Raw genomic sequence first — 25,000 nt, 5'->3', positions numbered from 1 at the left:
CGCAGTTTCAAGAGCAGAGGGGAGTTTGCACAGTGGTATGAAGCGGCAGGCCTTGGAGAATCTGTCAACTAAGACCAAAATGACCGTGTTACCTTGTGACTCAGGGAGACCCGTGATAAAGTCGACTGCCACGTGGGACCAGGGACGCCGGGGAATGGTCAGAGGATGCAGGAGACCCTGGGGACGCTGTCGTGGGTTCTTGGTTCTGGTGCAAACCTCACAGGACAGGACAAATGACCTTACTTCCTGCTCCATGTTAGGCCACCAGAAGCGTCTTTTCAGGAAGTCCAGGGTCCTCCGAGCTCCCGGGTGGGCGGTGAGAGGGGAAGAGTGACCCCACTGGAGAACCTTGGCCCGGGCTTGATGTGGGACGTACAAGAGGCCTGGTGGCCCCGTCCCAGGACCGGGGTCCTGGCGTTGGGCTCGTCGGACAGCCTCCTCAATACCCCAGCGGACAGGGGCCACAATCCGGGACACAGGGATAATAGGCCCGACTTCATTCTCCCTGTTAGTGGCAGAGAACAGTCTGGACAGTGCGTCAGGTTTGGTGTTCTTGGAGCCGGGGCGGTATGAGAGGGTGAAGTCAAATCGACTGAAAAACAGGGCCCACCTAGCCTGTCGAGGGTTCAGTCTCTTGGCTTGCTGGAGGTACTCCAGGTTCTTGTGGTCAGTCCAAACCAGGAATGGATGTTGTGCTCCCTCCAGCCAGTGCCTCCACTCCTCAAGGGCCAGTTTGACCGCTAGCAGTTCTCGATCCCCCACATCGTACCGGGACTCAGCAGGACTCAGGCGGTGGGAGAAGTAAGCGCAGGGGTGCAGCTTTCCTTCCGAACGTTGAGAGAGCACCGCGCCGACACCACTGTCCGAGGCGTCCACCTCCACGATGAATGGTTGGGAGGTGTCCGGGAGAACCAGAATGGGTGCCGTGCAGAAGCGGTCCTTGAGGTCTTTGAACGCCTTTTCTGCCTGAGGAGACCAGCCATAAGATCCACCTGTCCCTTTGGTGAGGTCTGACATGGGTGCTGCCACAGAACTGAAGTTCCTGATGAACTTGCGGTAGAAGTTAGCGAATCCTAAGAACCGCTGAACCTCCTTAACGGACTTGGGAGTAGGCCAATCCCGGACGGCCAGGGTCTTGGCAGGGTCCATTTGGAGTTGGCCTGTCCGTACAATAAATCCCAGAAAGGAGACCTCGGGAACATGAAATTCGCATTTCTGGGCCTTGGCGAACAGATTGTTCTGTAGCAGCCTCTGGAGAACCTGGCGGACATGGTGGCGGTGCTCCTGCACGGTCTTGGAAAAGATAAGGATGTCATCGAGGTAGACAAAAACGTATAGGTTAATCATGTCCCTTAAGACGTCGTTGATTAGGGCCTGAAAAACAGCTGGTGCGTTGGTGAGTCCGAAGGGCATCACCTGGTATTCGTAGTGCCCAGACGGGGTGTTAAAGGCAGTCTTCCACTCGTCTCCCTGTCGGATACGGATGAGGTGGTATGCGTTCCGTAGGTCCAACTTGGTGAAGACGGTGGCGCCTTGGAGCAGGTCGAAAGCTGTGGACATCAGCGGAAGGGGATATCGGTTGCGCACAGTGATCTTATTCAGGCCCCTGTAATCAATACATGGTCGGAGCCCCCCATCCTTCTTGCCGACAAAGAAGAAGCCGGCTCCAGCAGGTGAAGTGGAGGGTCGAATAAACCCAGAGACCAGGGCATCTTTGAGGTATTCCTCCATGGCCTTGCGTTCTGGCTGAGAGAGTGAAAACAGTCTGCCACGAGGAGGGGTAGTCCCAGGGAGCAAGTCGATGGCACAGTCGTAGGCCCGGTGCGGAGGAAGAACGGCGGCCCTGCTCTTGCTGAATACCTCCTTGAGATCCCAGTACTCTGTGGGAACTTGAGATAACTCGGTGAGATCAGGGGGCTCGGCAGGAGACACAGGAGAGCTAGAGAGCAGACAAGAGGCATGGCATGCAGGGCCCCATTCCACAACCTGGCTTGTTACCCAGTCTATGCGAGGGTTGTGGCGAGTAAGCCAAGGAAGGCCTAGAATAACTGGGAACTCAGGTGAAGGAATCAGGTGCAGGGATATTTCTTCCTTGTGACCTTGAGACTGGAGGAAAACTGGAGAAGTAACTTGGGTGACTCTTCCATCACCTAACGCTTGGCCATCGAGGGCAGACACAGACAGTGGGACTTCAAGAGGTGCAGTCGGAATATTGATGCTTTGGGCGAAGTGAATATCCATAAAGTTCCCAGCCGCCCCTGAGTCTATCAAAGCTTGACAAGAGTGGACAGACTCACCCCAGGAGATGGAGACCGGGATGTAGATTCCTTGGCCAGGGAGTCCGGGAGAGAGGGTAGGCCCCGTCACAACCCTCCCTCGGCTGGACGGGGCGGTCCTTTTCCCAAGAGTTCGGGACATGATGCTCGGAAGTGACCAGGTTTGCCACAGTAGATGCAGCACTTGTCCCTCCTTCTGCGCTCCCTCTCAGATGCGGAGAGGCGAGTACGACCCACTTGCATGGGTTCTGGACAGTCACTGAAGGAGGTAGATGGTCTCCAGGTAGAGGTAGGGAGGCTGGGGGGGCTCAAGGCTTGGTGGCGTTCTCTCATCCTGTTGTCCAGACGAATAGCATGTGAGATGAGGGTTTCGAGGTCACTTGGGCATCCAATAGAGGCCAGACCGTCCTTGATGGGGTCAGACAGACCATGGTGGAAGGCTGACACCAGGGCAGTCTCGTTCCATCCACTTACTGCTGCGAGTGTTCGGAACGAGATGGCGTAATCTGCGACGCTTCCTCCTTGCCGGATGGACATGAGCTTTCGGGCTGCGTCGGTACTGATGTCTGCCTGATCGAAGACCCGAAGCATCTCTTCAGAAAACAGCTGGAAATCAAAGCACTCAGGTCCCTGTCTTTGCCAGATAGCAGTAGCCCAGGCTCGCGCCTTACCAGCTAATAAGGTGATCACAAAGGCAATCTTGCGGCGATCCGTAGTGTAGGTGGTAGGCTGAAGCTCAAAGGTGAGTTGACACTGGGTAAGGAACTCTCGGCACTCACTGTGCTTGCCGTCATACCTCTGTGGTGCAGGAAGGCTGGGTTCGCGAGGTGAAGAAGGCAGCATTGCAGGAGGCACTGGAGCAGGAGTGGGAGCTGGATCAGGAGCAGGAACTGGATCAGGAGCAGGAGATGCAGGCAGAGATGTCAGCTGTGCCAGGGTTTTCCCAATTTGCTGAAGCAGTTCCTCGTGGCGAGCGAGGGCCTCACGTTGGCTGGTGAGCGTACGTCCATGAGCGTCCATGGTTGCTCCGAAGCGTGTCAAAGCTGCCATAATTCCCTGAAGGTTGGCCGGGTAGACAGTTGAAGCAGCCTCTGCTGAGTCGGTCATGACGGAGTCTTTCTGTTAGGGTTTTGCTGGGATTCGAACCTGGTTCGTTGGTGTGATGATCCAGCAAACCCCCACTAGGCCACCAGGGGGATGACTCAAATGCAGAGGCGTGAGGCAGAAGTAGAAAAAGAATCAAAAAGGTTTATTTAAACTATATACACTATATACAGGGCAAAACAAAAGACAAAAAAAAACCAAAGAGTGTAATCCAAAAGAAAAGCAAAGTGCAAAAATACAAAAGCTAAGAAGATCAAAAAAACACAGTACAAAGGAAACTGGAGATAAACATAACAGCACAAAGACTCCGTGACAAGAGGACTGAACTCAGGGGTATAAATAGACAAACTAATTAAGGACACAGGTGAAGATAATTAGGCAATTAACACAAACACAAGACACAGGAACAGTGGCGGCCTCTAGAGGCCAAAATAAACACGACATGAAAAGGAAATAACAGCGGCCTCTAGAGGCCAAAACAGTCCTAGTCCTAACAGGCCGTAGGAGCACGTACGGCCGGTTGTGACCTAGGCTTTACATTTTCAACATGACAAAAAAGGAAAAGGGCCCGAAGCAAAAGTTTGGCCACCCTGCATGGTTAGTACCTAGTAACACCCCCTTTGGCAAGTATCACAGCTTGTAAACACTTTTGTAGCCAGCTAATAATCTTTCAGTTCTTACCTGGGGGATTTTCACACATTTGTCTTGCAAAAGGCTTCCAGTTCTACAAGTTTCTTGGGCGGTCTTGCATGCACTGCTCTTTTGAGATCTATCCACAGATTTTCAATGATGTTTAGGTCAGGGGACTGTGAGGGCCAGGGCAAAACCTTCAGCTTGTGCCTCATTGTAGATTTTGAGGTGTGTTTTGGATCATCGTCTTATTGTAGGACCCATCCTCTTTTTAACTTCAGCTTTTTTACAGATGGTGTGATGTTTGCTTCCAGAATTTGCTGGTATTTATTCGAATCCATGCTTCCCTCAACCAATGAAATGTGCCCTGTGCCACTGGCTGCAACACAACCCCAAAGCATGATCGATCCACACCCATGCTGCAGAGTTGGAGAGGTGTTCTTTTCCTGGAATTTGGCACCCTTTTTTCTCCAAACATACCTTTGCACATTGTGGCCAAAAAGTTCTATTTTGATTTCATCAGTCCACAGGACTTGTTTCCAAAATGCATCAGGCTTATTTAGATGTTCATTTGCAAAATTCAGACACTGAATTTTGTGGCTAGGATGCAGGAAAGGTTTTCTTCTGATGACTCTCCCATGAAGGTCATAATTGTTCAGGTGTCGCTGCATAGTAGAACAGTGCACCACCACTCCAGGGTCTGCTAAATCTTTCTGAAGTCTTGTAGTCAAACAGGGTTTTTATTTGCCTTTCTAGCAATCCAACGAGCAGTTCTTTCAGAAAGTTTTCTTCATCTTCCAGACCTCACCTTGATCTCCACTGTTTCTGTTAACTGCCATTTCTTAATAACATTACAGTCTGAGGAAACAGCTACCTGAAAACACTTTGCTACATTCTTGTAGCCTTCTCCTGCTTTGTGAGCATCAATTATTTTATTATTCAGAATTCGAGGGAGTTGCTTAGAGGAGCCCATGGCTGTTGATTTTAGGGACAAGTTTGAGGAGTCAGAGAATTTATACAGCTTTGAAATCTGCATCATCTGACCTTTCCTAACAAAGAATTTGAACAAGCCACAGCTCAATAAGCTAATTAAGGTCTGGAACCTTGGTAAAAGTTACCTGAGAACTCAAATATATTGGGGTGCCCAAACTTTCACATGGTGTTCCTTTTCTTTTTTCACTCTCCCATTGTACAAAACAAAAATAATACACAAATCTTGCAGAAAACGCTGAAAAGAAATGTCTCATCTTTACCTTTCTGCCGTTTGGTGATCAGTTCATGTTCTGCTCACTTAACTATTCACAGTAACAGACATTTTCAGTAAGGGTGCCCAAACCTTTGTATGCCACTCTGTGTGTGTGTGTGTGTGTGTGTGTGTGTGTGTGTGTGTGTGTGTGTGTGTGTATATGTTAATTGGCAACATTAACAAAGAACAAAGAAATCTCTGTATGCAAGAGACAAGGCTGAAAACTGACAGTGGATGCCTGTGAGCTTCAGGCCCTCAGGCGACACTGCATTAAAAGCAGAATCCACAATTGCAAATTAAAATTGTATATAAATAATATATCCAGAAACACTGCTGCCTTCTCTGGGCCTGAGCTCATTTATCATGGACTGAGGCGACGTGAAAAACTGTCCTGTGGTCTGATGAATCGGAATTTGAAATTCTGGAAATTTGGACAAATCATGTACACACTGTTCTCCAGGCTAAAAAGAAGAGGGACCATCTGGCTTATCATCAGCACACAGTTCACAAGCCAGCATCTGTAATGGTATTTTGGGGGGGAATTAGTGCACATGACATGGGTAGTTTGGACATCTGGGAAGGCACCATTAATGCAGAATTATATATAATGTTTTGGAGCAAAAATGCTCCAAACAAAAATGCTCCAGACAACAGTTTTTTCAGGGAAGGCCTTGCTTATTTCAGCAAGACAATGCCAAACCACATTCTGCACATACTACAGAACCATGTAGCTGTAATAAGAGAGTCTGGGTGCTAAACTGGCCTGCCTGCAGTCAAGACCTGTCTCCCATTTAAAAAGTTTTCTGCATTATGAAGCACAAAATATGACAAAGGAAACCCTGAACTGCTGAGCAACTGAAATTGTGTATCAGGCAAAAATGGAACAACGTTTCACCTTCAAAACTACAGCAATTGGTCTCCTCAGTTCCCAAACATTTACAGTGTTGTTAAAAGTAGAGGTGATGCAACACAGTGGTAAACATGCCCCTGTCCAAACTTTTTTGAAACGTGTTGCTGGCATCAAATTCAAAATGAGCATATACTTTTCAAAAAAACAATACAATTTCTCAGTTTCAACATTTGATATGCTGCCTTTGTATTATTTTCAATGAAATACAGGGTTTCCATGATTTGCAAATCGCCACATTTTAGTTTTATTTCCATTTTACAGACCGCCCCAATTTTTTTTGGAAAGGTGGTTGTGCAGCGGTTATGAAAATGTTATAAAGGCTCAATGCAGGTACCCTTCAAATAATGCTCTGTATTTATGTGACAAAAATGTTAGCCTATGTAAATGTTGAAAAAAAACTTTAGTTATCTAGCAGCCCAGAAATAGACCCTTGAATATTTTAAAAACACAAAGCATCACTGCAGGTGGTTATGCATGTACCAGACAGGGCAGCTCTTACTGTAAATTATCATGCAGTGTTTCAGCACACAGTGGTATAATTCATATAAGTGCAGCTTTCCTCCCAGCTCTGGTGGCCGATTGCCACATTAAAATACAAGCACTTTCACTGAAGCACTGCTTCCTGCTTGATGAGCAGAGCTCTGATTCAGAGCTGTGGACGCCAAATAAGGCTGAAGTGCTAACAGGTAAAAAGACAAAATCACAGAACACTAGTGTGATTTGAGAAACAGCCAGTGTCAGCACACTGCAGGAGAAGGAAAAAAAAACTCTTCACTTATGCAAGAGTTTGGAGTGGAATGAACAGATGGAGAAGCAGGGCCTGGAACTGCACACAAACTGACATTTCAGAGACTGCCCTTTTGCCTTCCACACTCTGACAGAGCACCATGCTGAAAAAGTGCTATTGCATTGTACCACATTTAAATAAGTGCTGGGATCCCCTGCTTTAAAGTAAAAATACAATAATACAAATAAAATGATAGACATATTTTAAAAGACATTTTGTTTGCATCCCAGTGCAAAACCACAAAGTGTCTGTTCTAAGCCACCTTTAAAACATGAACCAAATCAGACATCACTGTGCACATTCCTTGTCCGATGTTGAAAACGAAATATAGCATTACACTGTCATGTCGCCAATCAGATTTGTTGTGCTTAACAATGTAAAGGTTTTACGGAGTTAACAGAAATATTGGCACCCTTCAACAGAATGAGCAAAAATTGCTGTACAAAATAAATATTACACATTATTAAAATTTAGACATGCAATTAAAACACAGTACTTACCATCCCTCAAATAAAAATCACTTAAAGGAACAGTCCACCGTACTTCCATAATGAAATATGCTCTTATCTGAATTGAGACGAGCTGCTCCGTACCTCTCCGAGCTTTGCGCGACCTCCCAGTCAGTCAGATGCAGTCAGACGCGCTGTCACTCCTGTTAGCAATGTAGCTAGGCTCAGTATGGCCAATGGTATTTTTTGGGGCTGTAGTTAGATGCGACCAAACTCTTCCGCGTTTTTCCTGTTTACATAGGTTTATATGACCAGTGATATGAAACAAGTTCAGTTACGCAAATTTAAACGTAGCGATTTTCTATGCTATGGAAAGTCCGCACTATAATGACAGGCGTACTAACACCTTCTGCGCGCTTCAGCAGCGCATTGATATCTGAGCTCCGTAAAAATACCATTGGCCATACTGAGCCTAGCTACATTGCTAACAGGAGTGACAGCGCGTCTGACTGCGTCTGACTGACTGGGAGGTCGCGCAAAGCTCGGAGAGGTACGGAGCAGCTCGTCTCAATTCAGATAAGAGCATATTTCATTATGGAAGTATGGTGGACTGTTCCTTTGAGGGGAAAAAAAAAAAAAAGGTTACTGGCACCCTTACAGAACTGTTTTGTGTGTGTTACTATTTCCAAGGTGAGACTGAATGCAAAAGTCCCAAATATGGAATTACCCCTATGCAAAATCACCTCATCACTATAAGAAGAAAACCAAAGATCACAATTTCAGAACGACACGCTTTATTTGACTCAAAAGTACCAGAGAAAATGTAGCTCCTAAACTTCACCAACTATCACTGGAACTACAGTTAGAACAGAACAGACCTGCATTCATTGATTATGAAGACGATCAACATGGTTGGTGGAAAAAACAAGGCTACATGGAATCGCACATACGATGCAATTTGTTCTGAACCAAGCCAACTTCCACACTGGGAGAAGCAAAGAAAGGAATTTCACTGTACTGTAATGTATATGCGATTTTCTTATTCTTAACCTCTGTGGTATGGATCTTGCGATCACCGATCATAAAACTGTACTGCCACACAGATAGCACATACACTGTAATTACTTTCATAAACATTTTTTTTTTAATTAGCCTTCTTGGGACCATTTTGGTAGGTACGTTAGTACCCTGCATACCAGGAACACCCGACAAGACCTGCCTGCCATTTTGGAGATGCTCTTTCCCTTGTCAAAGTCATTCAGATCCTTACACTTGTCCATTTTTCCTGCCTCTAACACATCAACTTTGAGAACTAACTGTTCATTTGCTGTCTAATCTATCCCACCTTTTGACAGGTGCCATTGTAATGAGATAATCAAGGTTATTCACTTCACCTGTCAGTGGTTTTAATGTTACAGCTGACTAGCGTGCGTGCGTATGTGCATACACACACACACACTTATTATATAGATACGAGTGTTTTACTGGAAAACATGCCACTCGTATTTTTCATACAAACTACATCTGGGATATTGAGTAACATTTTCCAATATCCTCACAAGTGAGAATATTGATGAATTGTTTGGATAAATTTGGGTACTTTTTGTTTGCGAATGTGTCTATATAATAAAAAAACAACAACAACAACATTACAAGGTGGCACAAAGACATGAAGTTTATCTTTGAGTGTTGAAAAATATGTCACGAGTGAGTGTAGTGAACAAGTGAAATATGTTGACCACTCAAAGACAAACTTCATATCTCCATGTGACAATTTAATAAATAAATATATATTTCATTCCCGCTTTTCCATCCATATTCACTGGATACGAGCAATCGCGCACTCTGATTGGCTACTCTACTACTAGGCTATCAGCTCATATACCGTGAGTAGAGAAAAACAAAATGGCGGAGCATGCTGCTGAACCAACTGAGGATGAAATAAAAACTACTCGAAAACAAAACCCCAGACATTGTTAAAGTATTTAAAAGAAATAGAAATGGATAAAACAATACAGTCCCCCCCCCCCATAACTCCTGTTCCACATTCCAGCCCAGTCAGTGGTGGTAATGCACTTTTAAGTTGGTTTACCAACCACCAAAAAAACCCTAAAGAAGAAGAAGAAACTCCCAAAAATACAAAAAAAAAAGGCAACAAAATAGGGATTAAAAGTATTTAATGGTAATGTACCGTTTGTTCAATAATAATAATAATAATTATTATTATTATTATTATAGCATTTTTCATAAATTGTTACTGTCATTTCGCTGGTTTGTTTACATTCTAAGCAGAAATTGTCAGATGTTTTGCATAAAAGTTTTTATTTATCGAATTTGCAAAAAATAAAAATGTTCTGTTTCTCAAAATCCAGTGACTGAGTGGAATAACGGTTTTATTCCATCAACAATCTCATTGTATACTGCTTATAGCCAACTCCGTGCTATGCGTCTCGTCGGCTATCAGCTCATGTACGACTCAATTTCGTGGAATAATTGTTAAATATGTGTCTGTGTGTGTCTGTGTGTGGGGGGGATTCCTCTCATTATTATAATTTGTGTGCTTCAGCTGCTGTGTGCTTGCCAAAGGCAAGCACGCTATTGTTCTTCTTAAGTTTACTTATTCTGCCTTATCAGCCCTGTGATGACCTGGCGACTTGTCCAGGGTGTACCCCGCCTTTCGCCCGTAGTCAGCTGGGATAGGCTCCAGCTTGCCTGCGACCCTGTAGAACAGGATAAAGCGGCTACAGATAATGAGATGAGATGAGATTCTGCCTTATTCCGACACGTTTTTTGGATCCACTACTCCTCCTAGGGCGTTCGAGATAGAGACACCATTCCAACTCTGAGACGTCTGGCCCGAAGTGGTGTAGTGTGCTTGTATACAGCTTTTGGATCAACGCGCCCGTTCTCTTGTTCTTGTCATTTTTCTTTTGTTTTTTTCCCATAGAGAATGAATAGGGCTCATGAATCGAATCGTCCTACTCGGACGATTAGAATTAGTGTTAGAATTTTAACAAATAGCATGTTAATCATTAGCGTGTTAGAATGCTAGCTGTTAGCATGTTATCTATTAGCATGTTAACATGCGGCGGCACGGTGGTGCAGTGGTTAGCGCTGTCACCTCACAGCAAGAAGGTCCTGGGTTCGAGCCCCGTGGCCGGCGAGGGCCTTTCTGTGTGGAGTTTGCATGTTCTCCCCGTGTCCGCGTGGGTTTCCTCCGGGTGCTCCGGTTTCCCCCACAGTCCAAAGACATGCAGGTTAGGTTAACTGGTGACTCTAAATTGACCGTAGGTGTGAATGTGAGTGTGAATGGTTGTCTGTGTCTATGTGTCAGCCCTGTGATGACCTGGCGACTTGTCCAGGGTGTACCCTGCCTTTCGCCCGTAGTCAGCTGGGATAGGCTCCAGCTTGCCTGCGACCCTGCAGAAGGATAAAGCGGCTAGAGATAATGAGATGAGATGTTAACATGCTCGCTTTTTTTTTTAAAGACATTTTTTGGGCTTTTTTCACCTTTATTGGATAGGACAGTGTAGAGACAGGAAATGAGCAGGAGAGAGAGACGGGGAGGGATCGGGAAATGACCTCGGGCCGGAATCGAACCCGGGTCCCCGGATTTTATGGTATGGTGCCTTATCCACGATGCCCCCAACATGCTCGCTTTTAACATGTTAGTATGCTAACTGTTAGCATGCTAGTTGTTAGCATGTTGGCATTAGCATGTTGGCATGCTAGCTTTTAGCATGCTAGCATGATAGCTGTTCTGCTACAGCTCAGCAAGCACACTTTGCATTTTCTCTGTGGAAATGCAGTCTAGTTATTATTATGCTTTTTTATGTGCTGTGATGCGTCTGTCGCTGATGTTTGATGTTTTTGGGCTGTTTTGTGTTTAGTGGACCAACTCTCATGAAGATTGATGACATGATAAATTTCACCAACTGTCAGTACATTTTCCTCCAAAACCTGGCTGCTTCTGCCAGGATATTAAGATGTAGCCAGTCTAGAAGTGTTTTTCAACCTTGTAAGACATCCCAGGAAGAGGCTGATGCTGTTATTCTCTCTTATGAAGGCTTCAAACATTAAGTGTGGGAGGTGCAGATCTTTTTGAAACCAGTATTTTCCACATACATAAATAAATAAATAAATAACCAACTCAGCTTGAAAAGGTGGTGTTGGAATAAAACAGAACAGCAGCCCCATGTGTTTCAGCTCAATATGTCACTTATTGCACATTCATTCTATACGTTCATTTTAATGAAGAGTACCAATAATTTTGGAGTTGACCACTGTAAATTTACGCACACTATTCTGAGATACATTCATTATCAGTACATTCATACACCAATGTAAGGTGCTTATTTTCTAGAAAAAAGGAAAAAGACGCAAAAAAATACCACTAACGAGCCTCTTTTTGTACCTCTTGTCCAGACATGGTGGTGTAATCCAGTGACGGGTTTCGAAGGACGATGCGTAATTCTCGCCGATGTTCCATAATTTCTGAGAGAACAGCCTGAATCTCATCTTTTCTTTCCTTAATTACAGGAAAATCAGTCAGGTCCTCAAACAGGTCAGTTTTATTCCCAGTCCTGGGGGTGGGGGGGAAGAGAAGTAAATAAATAATGAAATTTAAAATAAAAATTCCAAGAAACCTAACTATCTAGTATGAACAGTTAAGTCACTGATTTGTAATCACAAATGTCTATAATTGATTTTTGAATGGTAATTGCATTATATAAAATCTAATCAAATGCTTTCAACTCAGCTTTAAATATATCTTGCCCTTTTTCAACAATTAACACAGATTTATTCTTAATACACCTGAAGCTTATTCATCATAATTACTATTATTATTAAAATCACTATCAATAGGAATATAATTCCGAGGGTTAATTTTGTCAGTGTCTTTTACTCCTAGCTTTCACACACTTGGCAGCCTTTTCATTGAGCACTTTGAGGAAATTGTGGGCAGGGTTGAGGAGCTGGGGTGTGTCTAGGAGCAGGCTCTTTAAGAGGGCGGAGCTGAGCTGTGATTGGATGGCAGGTACGAGAGCTTGAAGTTCTGCACTCAGGCGGGACATCGTGCTGCTGATGAGGTAAAACTCCTGAGTGGAACACTACGACATACACAAAACACAAACGTAAAAAAGAAAACTGAAGACATGGGATACATTTTTAAATTTGCATTCCCGTACACAAGGTATTTACATATATGAATCAAGCACAAACCCCAACTATATTTAATATGGAAGGTAACCAGTTTTTCTTTCTTTTTTTTTTCCATGTCAGGAGCCAAGTTAAAGCTTGAATTCTGCTGATTTTTATAAACATGTAGCATATTTTCCCAAAGGAATTTTAGTTTAGTACTGGCCATCTCCACCGCAAGCTGGCCTATTGGATAACATGTCCACCTTTCGACCGGGAGATCGCAAGTTCTACTCACGGTCGGGTCCTACCAAAGACCATCATAAAAATGGTACCTACTGCCATCTGGCAAAGCATGGTGCAATACATGTGTGAGTAGGGAGTCAAACGGAGCGCAGGTGGCCAAGTGGTTAGAGCGCTTGACCGCTAAGCGAACGGTCCCTGGTTCGAGCCTCAGCTCGACGGGGATCTGGGGCTCGCTCCCTGTCCACCCAGCAGTGAATGGGGACCTGGTGGAAACATTGGGGAAGTTAAAGGCGGCGAGGAAAGGAACTGGCCACCCTACCTCACTATGCCGATGGCCCAGGACAAGTGCGCTCTCTAACAGGCACTCCCCCAATGTACGAATCGTATATGGGACTCCCCTTTGCTTTGCAGGGAGTCAAACGCTCACGGTTACCAAAGGACCAGCCTCCCCCCAAAAAAAACTATATAAGGTTATATAATAGGCGAGAGGTCGAGGGCTATAGAAATGGAGATCAGTGCTGCCCAGTGTGCCTCAAAAGACTGGTTTGTACTGGGACAGGAGGTCCTGGGAAAGCCAGGGAAGACCAGGTCCTGGAGCAGGAGTGACTTTGACTTGACTAGCCATTCCCACTAATCATTCAACAAAAAGAAATGCAAGGTAAAAGAATAAGATCTTCCACCCACACTCAATGAACAAGATCTATCTTGAGCAAACTAACAAAAGAATGTGACCTGGGAGTTTGGATTGCTACAATTGCTACCATTTACCTTGCCATCTGACACCTGCACCTTAGGGTATGCAACACAGGTATGGGCTCCTCAACGTGTAGAATGCATTAGACAGACTAAACTAGTACAAACATGGGCTACAAAATATATTCTTGGTCTGCCATACATCTGTAATGCTAGTTACCAGGAAAGATTAATAAGAACAAATCTACGTCCCCTCTGTTACTGGCACGAGTATCTCGATGTGGTGCTATTCTTTAAGCTCATCACTGGGTTGGCCAAAATTGATCCCCAAGTCCTCCTATAGAGAGCGTGCACGTGACGTCACAAGGTCACGTGATATTTGTTTATCTGCCATCTTGGACGGCATAGCCGCGCGTAGAACTTAGACAAACCCGTTCTAATTATCAAGTGTGTGGGAGTAGATCTTTCGAGAATGGTTATATCTTGTTCAGCATTTGGTTGTACCAATAGACAGGGCCAAAAGGAGGGCCTGTCATTTTATAGATTCCCCGCAGACGAGGAGAGACGCGCAAAATGGGTGTCCGCTATGCGAAGAGAAAACTGGTACCCCAGCTCTACCAGCCGAATTTGTAGTGAACACTTCATATCAGGTAGGTGTAATCTTCTAATACATTTATATCTGATATTGAATAATAATTCTGCACAGATAAAGATAGCGGTGATTTGTGATTTTTTTTTTCAGACAAAAACATACATATTTACAACCCTGTCATTATCTGGAACTGAGTTTAGATTTCGAACATTCTTACGATAAAACGTCCTGCATAGTCTCTTTATGATAAACGTCTTAATGCCACTTACCCGTGAGGTTATCAAGTAGACATTCTTCTTCGGAACCTTCCGGAGGTATAGTTGGGATACCCATCCCGCAACAAAATATTTATAAGCTTCCAGGCTCTTGTAAGCTTTGAGGGCTTTGCCAGTGTAACACGATTAACAAGAAAATTGTAAATGTCGTGGTAGGCCAGATCGGGCAAATCGCCGGCACCGCAGCTCCAAATTTCCCTGAACAAGGATTGCGGCAAGTTGTACGGATCTGCAATCCCCAACCTGGAACACTTTTCCACGTAACGCTGCCTCACGTCACCTTCAAGATGCTGAACAAACTTAGACAAGTTATCGCACGATGTAGATGGGGTATTTTCTGAATTTTCTTGGGGATTACTCCCTGGATCCATTACGCTCGCGCAAGGTAAACAATCCTGAAGCTGTCCAATATGGCGGAGTAAACACGGACGGGTCACGTGACTGCACATCCTCTATCTGCTGTTAGTCCCACTAAAGCGACAAGAAATCGCAACAACAATACAGCTGGAGTCATGTACAACCAAACCATTCCCCAGGACCTCCACATATCAAAAGTCATTCCTGATAAGTACAATGAGAATTTGGAGCACACTCGCCAACTCGAACAAACACCGTCCTCCTACAAGTCCCTCCTACAGTATTACACCTCATCCTTGCAGTCTACTTACAACCCTGACGAGCCATGAAAATGGAGAACAATATGTGTTAAGTGCAATTCTACATGCAGCTTTCTCAGGCTTTTAACTTGTTGTTTTTAAATATTTTTAAAGATTTATATTTTGTTACTAAGCTATTTGTCATAGTCATGTAATCTTCGTTTTATATACGGGTCCACAGCAATTGGCTTTAGCTGTTGCGGTTTCCCTGGCTTAGTTTTATTATTATGGTAAAATTATTTAAAATTCGTTTACCCTAAGGCAAAGTTAAATAAATAAAATAAAAATGATGACAGAGATCCTGTCCTTATCAAAATACAAGAGTGTGAGAGCTGGAAAACAAGCATGGCTTCATGGCCACTTTAGTCCAGTGTTTCTACTAGAGACATTGAGAGTAATGCTAACGTTAGGTGATTAAGAGCAAATTGTGACCAAGAGTAACAATAAAAACACCACAAAGCACAATTAGACATAGAATTAGGTTTTGGGGGGTTTTATAGGACTAGGCTTACTCTTTTTTTAAAGTGAATGTAATGCCCCTAAACCACACTGTTTTTCCTTGTACAAAGCAACAATCATTATGTTGATTGATCATGTGTTTTCGAACCATAGCTGATCCAAAAGGCCATAAATTAATGGAAAAAAATCAACAAGATCAGGCAATTTTCACGGAATCTGTCGAGACTGAACCGGAAGATCCCTAAAGGGTGCGTGATGTCACGCGTGTAACAATCCAGGTATCAATTTCATTCATGTGCGCAGCAGTGGTTAGACCGGTCACGATACAGAATCACATTCTGGAGAGAATTCTGATAGCGATTGGGATTCTTCTATGTCAGATGAAGGGACAAATGATTATCAAGGATATTCTGGAGTAAATGTTATCTTGTCAAGCCCCCAAGACCAGAAACTGCCAGTTCACTCCGTTCATGACAGTTTTCCTCTGTAGTGCGCGAGATGGACAGATAGATAGAGAGATGTACAGAACGCAGTGGTTACCTTTCATCATGCTTTCCTGAACAAAACTAAAAACAAGTCTTGCAATATTACAATCTGAGAGCATTTAACACGTTTCAGTTAATAATTAATTAATGATGATTGTGCGCATGCATTTTTCTTGTTGCGAGCGTGTAAGTGTTGCTCATAATGCTGCGTCTGGTGCACTCTCTGTGTGTGTGTGTGTGTGTGTGTGCACGCGCACGAGAGATAATTGGGGGGGGGGGGGGGGAGTCAACGAATGTCAGATCAAATGTCATTTATTAAATAAATGGGTTTCTTTTTTGCTCCAGTAATTCCCATGTGGTCGTTCTGGTGGTGATGAACACTTGATGAATCAGATTTATTATTGGTAGGCAACACGAAATCTGCCCGCTTCATTTGCACAAACCTCACCCACTGTCGCTGCAGATTAGTGTCATTTCTCAGAAATTCATGAGCCGAATGTCCTGTTGTATATGGATTTGAACATCCAAACACAACGCAGCACTTTCACATCGTTATTTTTATAAGATTCCAACAACAATATCCAATTTCAGCAAGTAAACAAGCACAGAGTCAGATGAACCAAAATGACCCAGATAACCGGGATTCCATGCGTGACATCATGCGAAATTAGCCCTGAGGCAAGGCTGACTTCTTCTGGGATCCGGATGCCGCGATTTAATTGATAGTTTTGTGCTTGATAATAAAATAAATAATTAATATTATGGGCGGCACGGTGGTGTAGTGGTTAGCGCTGTCGCCTCACAGCAAGAAGGTCCAGGTTCGAGCCCCGTGGCCGGCGAGGGCCTTTCTGTGTAGAGTTTGCGTGTTCTCCCCGTGGCCGCGTGGGTTTCCTCCGGGTGCTCCGGTTTCCTCCACAGTCCAAAGACATGCAGGTTAGGTTAACTGGTGACTCTAAATTGAGCGTAGGTGTGAATGTGAGTGTGAATGGTTGTCTGTGTCTATGTGTCAGCCCTGTGATGACCTGGCGACTTGTCCAGGGTGTACCCCGCCTTTCACCCGTAGTCAGCTGGGATAGGCTCCAGCTTGCCTGCGACCCTGTAGAACAGGATAAAGTGGCTAGAGATAATGAGATGAGATTAATATTATTTCTCCCCCAGCTTTACTAATGATATATATTCATTTTAAAGCATTACATTCACTTTAAACAAAGTTCCTGATACAGCATTTAAAAAGATATTCAAAGATACCGGAAGGAATTTAGCCTTTGAAATGTCGTTTTATTATATCTTAAGACAAGGGTGAATTGTTACCATTCTTCTCTTCTCACTCTTCATTTCATTTTCTGTCAAATTTAACAGAGGAGATCATAGCTGTGCAACGCTGAATGACACAGTGGAAATGGGCAGGTGAAGGCAGGTTAATGAGGGCAAACTTTCACCATAACTGCCTCCCAGCATTCACACAGCTCCAAACAATGTGTCTCTGTACACCATCTATTACAGCTTTGTCATTATGCAAATAGGGCCATGTGAAAGAAACACATCATTGAGCACTTTCCCATTAGCCCACCTGCCTCATTTTGGAAATGAATGAATCAGAGGAGAATTTCAGAGAGAAGGAAATTACAGCGTTCTAATTACAGGCACGGAGACTTTCACACACAGTGGAAGGCTACGAAGTAGAAGAAGAAAAAGCATTTGACACGTTTTCAATTTCTTGAACCTCTAAAGGAAATTAAAGAAAGGCAAAATTCAACAATTATGTTCAGTAATTATACTTTTCTTGTACGGGCTAAAATATTACATTTTAGTCATTAAATGCATTACGTATACGACTCACAATTTGCTTTTCAGTATTGTGATTTTTGAAAAGCTTGGATTTTCTTATCAGTATCTGCTGTCATAACATGATTGATTTTACCAATTGTTGATACATATAGAAATGATAAACAATTTCATCCAAAATTGTTACTGGTTTCCTTGCCCGTTCCTTTAAAAGGTCAGAAAATGGTATTTTTAGTCAGAAAAAAAAGGGCCAAATTGAAATACAAAAAACAAACAAATTTTCAAATCATCAGTGTGAAAATGTCTGCTGAAATGAAATATTTTTGGATTACAAATACGTTTCAAATTTTTACTTTGTGCAATAATAAGTTTCTAAAACGTCTCCTTTTGTCTGTAATCGATTGATGAATTGATCATTAGTATTCATGTAAGAGTCGGTCCTCTGTGTTGAGCAATATAGCCAGTCCATGTTACCCGATTTAGTTATTCTCTAGTCATTTTCACCATTCATTGATAAATATAACAATCTAGAATAAAAATTCTACCATTGAATTTATATTAAAATATAATACTACTTTATTGTTATTATTATTATTTAACAATTATTCAAAGAAGACAAAGTGAATATCGGTGAATAATGACAGAGACAAAATCAAGGTTATGATTCACTGATATTCACTGAGCCTGAAGCTGATAATTGTTTTTAGTATAAATTTTTTAAAAATCATATATTTTTTTATATCACGTATTTCAATCTTCAAAAGTGGCATGCAAACGTAATGCACGCAGACTTGTCACTTATCAATGCCGACTCACATAAAATACTTTGTTTTGAAATCAATAAAATAAAATCACAACTCCACCTTCCCTTTGAATAGTTTTAGACCAATCTTTGTAGGATCTTTAGTGCTTTTAGGAACAGCATTTTCTTTCATAATCTGGAATTCTTCCTCACTTACAGTGACGAAGCCATTGGCCGCCATTTTGCTGAGTCACTCGAGGTGATTTTTGAGAAAGAGTCTGAATTTCTCGACCAATCAGTAAATGATTTCCTATGATCACCTCCGTATTTATACTAATATTCTATGACGCAAATCTACAACATAAATACATCATAATTGTTACATTTGAAGAGTCAGAATGTTCTTGTTATTTTACACTAAATGTCGGTTATGTTAGATTGGTTGAGCAAGTGAAGTTAATGGACTACTCTGTGTGTTAAAATGACTCATATAATACTGTTTGGCTGTGCAAAAGAAATTTAAATGGTCAAATGTACAAAACTGGTTTTAATCTCTATACTGTATATCGGGGCGATTTCTCAGAGACAACAAGGGAAGCAGAGCTTCCCCTAAAATTCTCTCCCCAAACTGCGGCATCTACGACGTTGAATTCTCATTAAAACAATAACTTGCGTAACATAATATATGCCCAAGATTGTATTTATGTTCATAACTATCCTGTAACTTATTTGAGTGATGTCTGACGAACTTGCAGTTCGCTACGAGAATCACCTTTACTGCCAGGCTGTAACCTTTCTTATTTCAATGGGCTCTATGGACAGGCAGCAGTGTTGCCAGATTGGGCGGTTTTAAGTGCATTTTGGCGGGTTTTGAACATATTTTGGGGTGGAAAACGTCAGCAGTATCTGGCAACACTGATCGGCAGCCAGGTATCCGTTGCAGTCTATGAGACGGCTCTGAACAGCCAATTTCGGCTAGTTGTTATTGGTTAAAATCAACAAAATCGTCACTTCCAGGGAAGCCGGGCTTCTCTGGGACTAAACGAGACAGTGGGAGGGACAAGAAGCTGGGCTGATAAAGGATTATTGGAGGTAGTGTTTGAAAGACATGAGGAGGGCGGTACTTCGGCGAGGAACACGGAAGTATGATCAGTCAGTCCCCAGCGGATGTCGAGAAAGTGTAGTCGTGTGCCAAAGTGCTGTCCGAATTTCTTTTCATATAAACGTTTCTTCTCATTGATGTCTCTGTACATTACTCTGTAAATAAATGTAAATATTACTCGTTGTGCTCCGTTAACTTTCATCCGTTCTATCAGTTTGATCATTTGTGAATTCACTCGTTTATTTCATTTGTAGTTCAATCTGGGTGTAGGCTAGCTTGAGCCTTATTGGGATCTGCAGTGCTAGCTGCTAACAGAAATTGGTGAAGTCTCTGGAAAGCACAACCAGCTAGTATGACAGGGTCACAGACCATTTTCTGGAAAAGGAGCGGAGGGCAGAATTTGTGTATAAATAGTGTTCATGTTCATGAATCTGAAGTGTGTATATTGTTCAGTAATGTTAAGAGAATGGTGGGCTCTGTGTTATAGGTTATACCTGGGTATAATATTCAAGGTTCTGTGTGTTGCATAGCCTACCTGGTTATGAATTTCCAGACTGTGTTGCAGAAGATGTTCAAGGATGTGTTGCACAGCTGGGTGTTGTGTTAAAGACTCTGTGTTGCATATCAGGGTATGATGTTCAAGGCTCTTCGTTGAATAGCCAGTGATTTTTGGATGTTTGATATTTTTGATTAAGGATATGAGGCACTAGCCTGGCAAGCCAGACTATAACATGAAATGTACAAGCAAAAATACTTTCTGCCACTAGGTAGGGTTGTCTAGTTCACTATGCTAATGGGGCACACCTTTCTATGCTTTGATATCCGGCCTACAGGTTTTACGATGAATGCGTAAAATGGGCTTCCCCTGTTTTAAAAACCAGCAGCCGCCACTGCTGTATATCCAGCTTTAAAAATGTCTCATGTCAGTGATCCCGACTGGCATTCTTCTTACTTTTGTAAACATAGTTATTGAATCTGCCACAAATCAGTTTTAGTCTCTGTAACATACACCGATCAGCCTTAACATTATGACCACGGAGAGGTGAAGGTGAATAACATCGATTTTCTGTCAAGGGGTGGGATATATTAGGCAGCAAGAGAACAGTCAGTTCTCGAAGTTGATGTGTTGGAAGCAGGAAAAATGGGCAAGCGTAAGGAGTATTGTTAAATGATTTCAGACAAAAGATGTACACCTGTCCTGTTACGTTAGTTATGATAGGTGTATTTTAGCTCATGAAATAAATAAAAACTACAAGGTCTTCAATATACGTTTTACTGACACTAAATGTGTGCAACATTAACATACAGACAACAAAGTCTGTCAACTTTGATTTCCAAATGTTGACCCCTTTGTCCTCTTTACATATCGCTAAAGCAAATTATGAGTCATATGCGTTGTTTAGAGTAGAAATTATTGGGTAAATTCCCACCCCTCAGTGCTGTACGAGTTCAAACCAATTTATCCTGTGCAGCTGAATGAAGACCATTAGAGAATAAGGTGAAAACAATAACCTACTGTGGTCAATACACCTATTTTAGGCTTTGACAGTCAGGTCACTAAACTGGGCAAATTTAAAAACAACCGGAAAACAACCGGAAAACCGGAAAACAATGCCTCCTGCACCTTGCACAAATGGTGAAAGTTTGGTGAAATTCCTTTCATTAGCCTTTGAGATATCGCGTTCACAAGGTTTCGGGACGCACGCACGCATGGACGGACGCACGGACAGATGGACAACCCGAAAACATAATGCCTCCTGCACCTTACGGTGGCGGAGGCATAAAAAAAACCCAGGCCATTCCATGGCTAGGAAGTTATTTAATTTGAGGAGATTTCCGAGCAAATAATGTGCATGTAATCACTCACTTCGTGCAGTCAAGCAAACAGAGGAAGTCCGTGTGCACATGCGCAAGTTTACCTTCTTCTTTTGGGTTTTACAGCAGCTGGCATCTACAGGTTTACTTGGACCGTGCACTGACCGTTCCATCATTCTGTCGCTAAACAAACAGCTGATCACATTGAGGTGCTCGGTGAGTGCCGATATTTATTAGTTTGGTCCTGTGTTTCCTTTCCTTCACAACACATCTTTTCTTCTCGCTTTTTGTTATTGTAGCCAGTCGTTCACATTTCATTCGCACACTCACGTGCTCCATTTTTCTCTCCTGTTTCAAATTTGTATCCCACAATGCCTTGTGCGAACGGGGAAAGCCCACCACGTGATGCATGACGTAGTATCCTGAATTGGGTCATGGTGAAGCAGGAAAAAATAGCGGAGAATTTAAATTAATTAATTGTTCCATGTATAAAAAAAAAACCTAATAAAATTGGAAGTCTGCAGTTCGAATTCAGTAGCTTTCAGTCCACTAAACAAAAATAATTGGGTGTCGGGGAAAATTCTTTTTATGACCTACACTTGAAAAATCTGAAAGGCAGTCTACCTTTAACAGGAACGATCCAAAGTGTGTGTCTAATGTACGGTAATCAGTTTAGAGTGAATATGAAAAAGGATTCCTCATCAGTTCCTAAAGAGGATATACTATACTTGGAACCCTTTCTGATAGTGACATACTGTTGTGTGGCTACACAGAACCTCTACGGGTTTCCTTATACCCCTTTTCCACCAAATCAGTTCCAGGGCTGGTTCGGGGCCAGTGCTGGTGCTGGTTCACAACTCGTTCAACTTGCGAGCCAGCTGAGAACCAGTTTGCTTTTCCATAGCTCGCGGTGCTAAGGGAAGCCACGTCATTACGTCGCTGTATATGTCATTACGTCGCTGTATACGTCAATTACGTCACTACGTTTGCATAAACCTTGGCGCGAATATCGAAGCAAAAACAACACGGAAGAAGCAGCAGCAGCAACAACAACAATAATAATAATAATGGATGACTTCACGTTTGTACAGCTGCTGCTTTTCGTCGCTTAAAAATGGCGATCTTTCGTGGTCTTGTTATTGTTGTTGGTCTTAACAACTCCGCCCCCCCTGCTGACATAAGCGGTTCTTTCCTCTGGCCCAGCAGAGAGTTGGTGCTAGCCTGGAACCGGTTTTTCTGGCCCCAGAGCCAGTTCGTTGTCAGTGGAAACAGAAAACCCGGTTCCAAACTAAGCACTGGCCCTGAACCAGCCCTGGAACTGCTTTGGTGAAAAAGGGGCATTAGAGGGGAAACCTGAAGAACCCTTAAGGCTGTTTTTGTGGCTTTGTTCAGGCAGGTAACCCAAATTTGTTTTTGTCTTATCTGATTTGAACAGAAGTCTGAACAAAAAAAAGACTGGTTTCAATTGTAAATTGGAGATTCTGGACTGGTAAAATCGAATTTGATTCATTTAGAGCAATAATAATAATCCATCCATCCATTATCCTGTATAGGGTCGCAGGCAAGCTGGAGCCTATCTCAGCTGACTATGGGTGAGAGGTGGGGTACACCCTGGACAAGTCGCCAGGTCATCACAGGGCTGACACATAGACACAGACAACCATTCACACTCACATTCACACCTACGCTCAATTTAGAGTCACCAGTTAACCCAGGGGTGGGCAATTATTTTTTCCATGTGGCCACATGAGAAACAGAAAATTTTGTGGAGGGCCGGACCAAAAGGCTGAACTAAATTCTGCATAATGTTAATTGTATTTCTTTATATAAAGCAGTAAATAACATTATTTTTACAAGCTGCTAAGACTGGTAAGAGTATGGAAAAAACGAGATTGCCTTTCAAAAAATGTCATTTATTCAATCAAATTTCCCAAAACAATGGTTAACAAAAGTGTGAACGTTTGTACCATTTTTTTTCAGTCACATTCACCCCAAAACACAATAAAGACATCACAATATTGTCTTTCTACTCCAAATATTAAGCAAAATACATCATATTATAATAATGATGTCCACATTTGTAGTCTAATCACCTCATTTGGTGTTTTTCAGTTTTTTATTTGTTCAGTGAGAGAAATCTAGTCTCTGTTGGTCTTTAACGAGTGCATCAGAGTCAGGTTGAATGTCTGAGGCGGAGATGCGAAGCGCAGCTGACAGATGATCATCAGTCGATTCGGTGTAGGTATCAGATCTACAGATCGGCTCGGGCTCCGGCGCCTGCTGGTGACGTCACACTATGTGATTGGCTGGACCGTTTGAAGGATGACGTACAAGTTTGTGGTTGGTCTGGACAAATTACGGAAGTAGTTATCGCGGGATTAGGTTTCGTGGGATTTCATGTCATGTTCATGTCGCACGCATTGCGTTTTTGTTGAACACAACTTCAGAATAAAAGCAATGCACATTCAGTCCATGCATGAGGTAAAATTAGAAAATACATTTATTTTGTAATTTCTAATTAACCTTACGCGGGCCGGTCAGAATGAACCAAAGGGCCGGATGCAGCCCGCGGGCCGTAAAATGCCCAGGTCTGATTTAACCTAACCTGCATGTCTTTGGACTGTGGGGGAAACCGGAGCACCCGGAGGAAACCCACGCGGACACGGGGAGAACATGCAAACTCCACACAGAAAGGCCGCTCGCCAGGACCTGTGAGGCGACAGTGCTAACCACTACACCACCGTGCTGCCCACAATAATAATAATTAAAATAAATAAATAAATAAAACCATAACACAGAAGAAAGGAAGGGAGAGAGCCTGAGCCTGGGGCAATGAAATGCAGGTTTGTCTGATTGCTTTGTTAAAAACAGTCCTATTTTGATGGCTGATGTCTGCAGCAAATACATTTAAGTGCTTGGTTGTCTGTAATTTGCAACACAGATCCTCAGAAACAGTCTGAAAAACAAATCTATGAACGATTTAAGAAAGAAATTAGATTTGCCCTGCTGTGTGAGCAAAATGATGACATCTTCTGAAGAGTTAGAGCTTTTCCGCAGCAGAAACAGAGCTGTCTTGATTTATTGCTGGTTTAGAGGACAGGGTTTACCTACTGTGCTTTGATAAGGAGGCCATTCGTCCAGTCATACCTTCTTATGATAAATGCTGCAGAGACCTCTCTCCAGATCTGGCAGTCGAGTGAGCAGGGTCTGGATGGAGGGCAACACGACAGACTCAGAGGACAGGATTTCTGCCACGGCTTCCTGACGTAACAGGATCTCACTGAGAGACGAGAGACAGCGCCATGTTTGGACATAATACACAGGCTAAAACATGAAGATACATTATGTAAACAAACCAACATTTTGCCAGACTAGTGCTTTCAATAACTACATTTACCTTTTACATAAGGGACATGACGCCACCTATGCAATGGATACAATCTACTCAAATACCAGCTACTAAACTTACAAATGGTGCCTTTATCAGCCGTTTTGGTTACATGGTTAATATTGTAGTCGATTAGAATCAGATTATGCACTGGGAATTTATTTATAATTCTAATTCGACCTACAAATGATCCATCTAGTTTGTATTCAATAACACACAGC

General features: G+C 42.9%; 1 protein-coding gene across 3 annotated transcripts in view; it reads right to left on the bottom strand.

Annotated features, from left to right (window-relative positions):
- The window catches only part of msh3 (mutS homolog 3 (E. coli)), a 208,319-nt gene that overhangs the window by 105,602 nt on the left and 77,717 nt on the right, over window positions 1-25,000 (bottom strand). For all 3 annotated transcript variants that reach the window (XM_060906976.1, XM_060906978.1, XM_060906977.1), the window contains exons 13-15: window positions 24,539-24,671; window positions 12,326-12,513; window positions 11,817-11,985 (exon numbers count right to left, since the gene is read on the bottom strand). In XM_060906976.1, coding sequence (XP_060762959.1) covers window positions 11,817-11,985; window positions 12,326-12,513; window positions 24,539-24,671 — 490 coding nt within the window. The remainder of the gene's footprint in view (window positions 1-11,816; window positions 11,986-12,325; window positions 12,514-24,538; window positions 24,672-25,000) is intronic.

This window comes from Neoarius graeffei, chromosome 24 (genome assembly GCF_027579695.1).
Source record: "Neoarius graeffei isolate fNeoGra1 chromosome 24, fNeoGra1.pri, whole genome shotgun sequence".
NCBI lineage: Eukaryota > Metazoa > Chordata > Actinopteri > Siluriformes > Ariidae > Neoarius > Neoarius graeffei.
The sequence above is the reverse complement of the archived record's forward strand: the minus strand, read 5'-3'. Positions and strand labels throughout refer to the sequence as shown.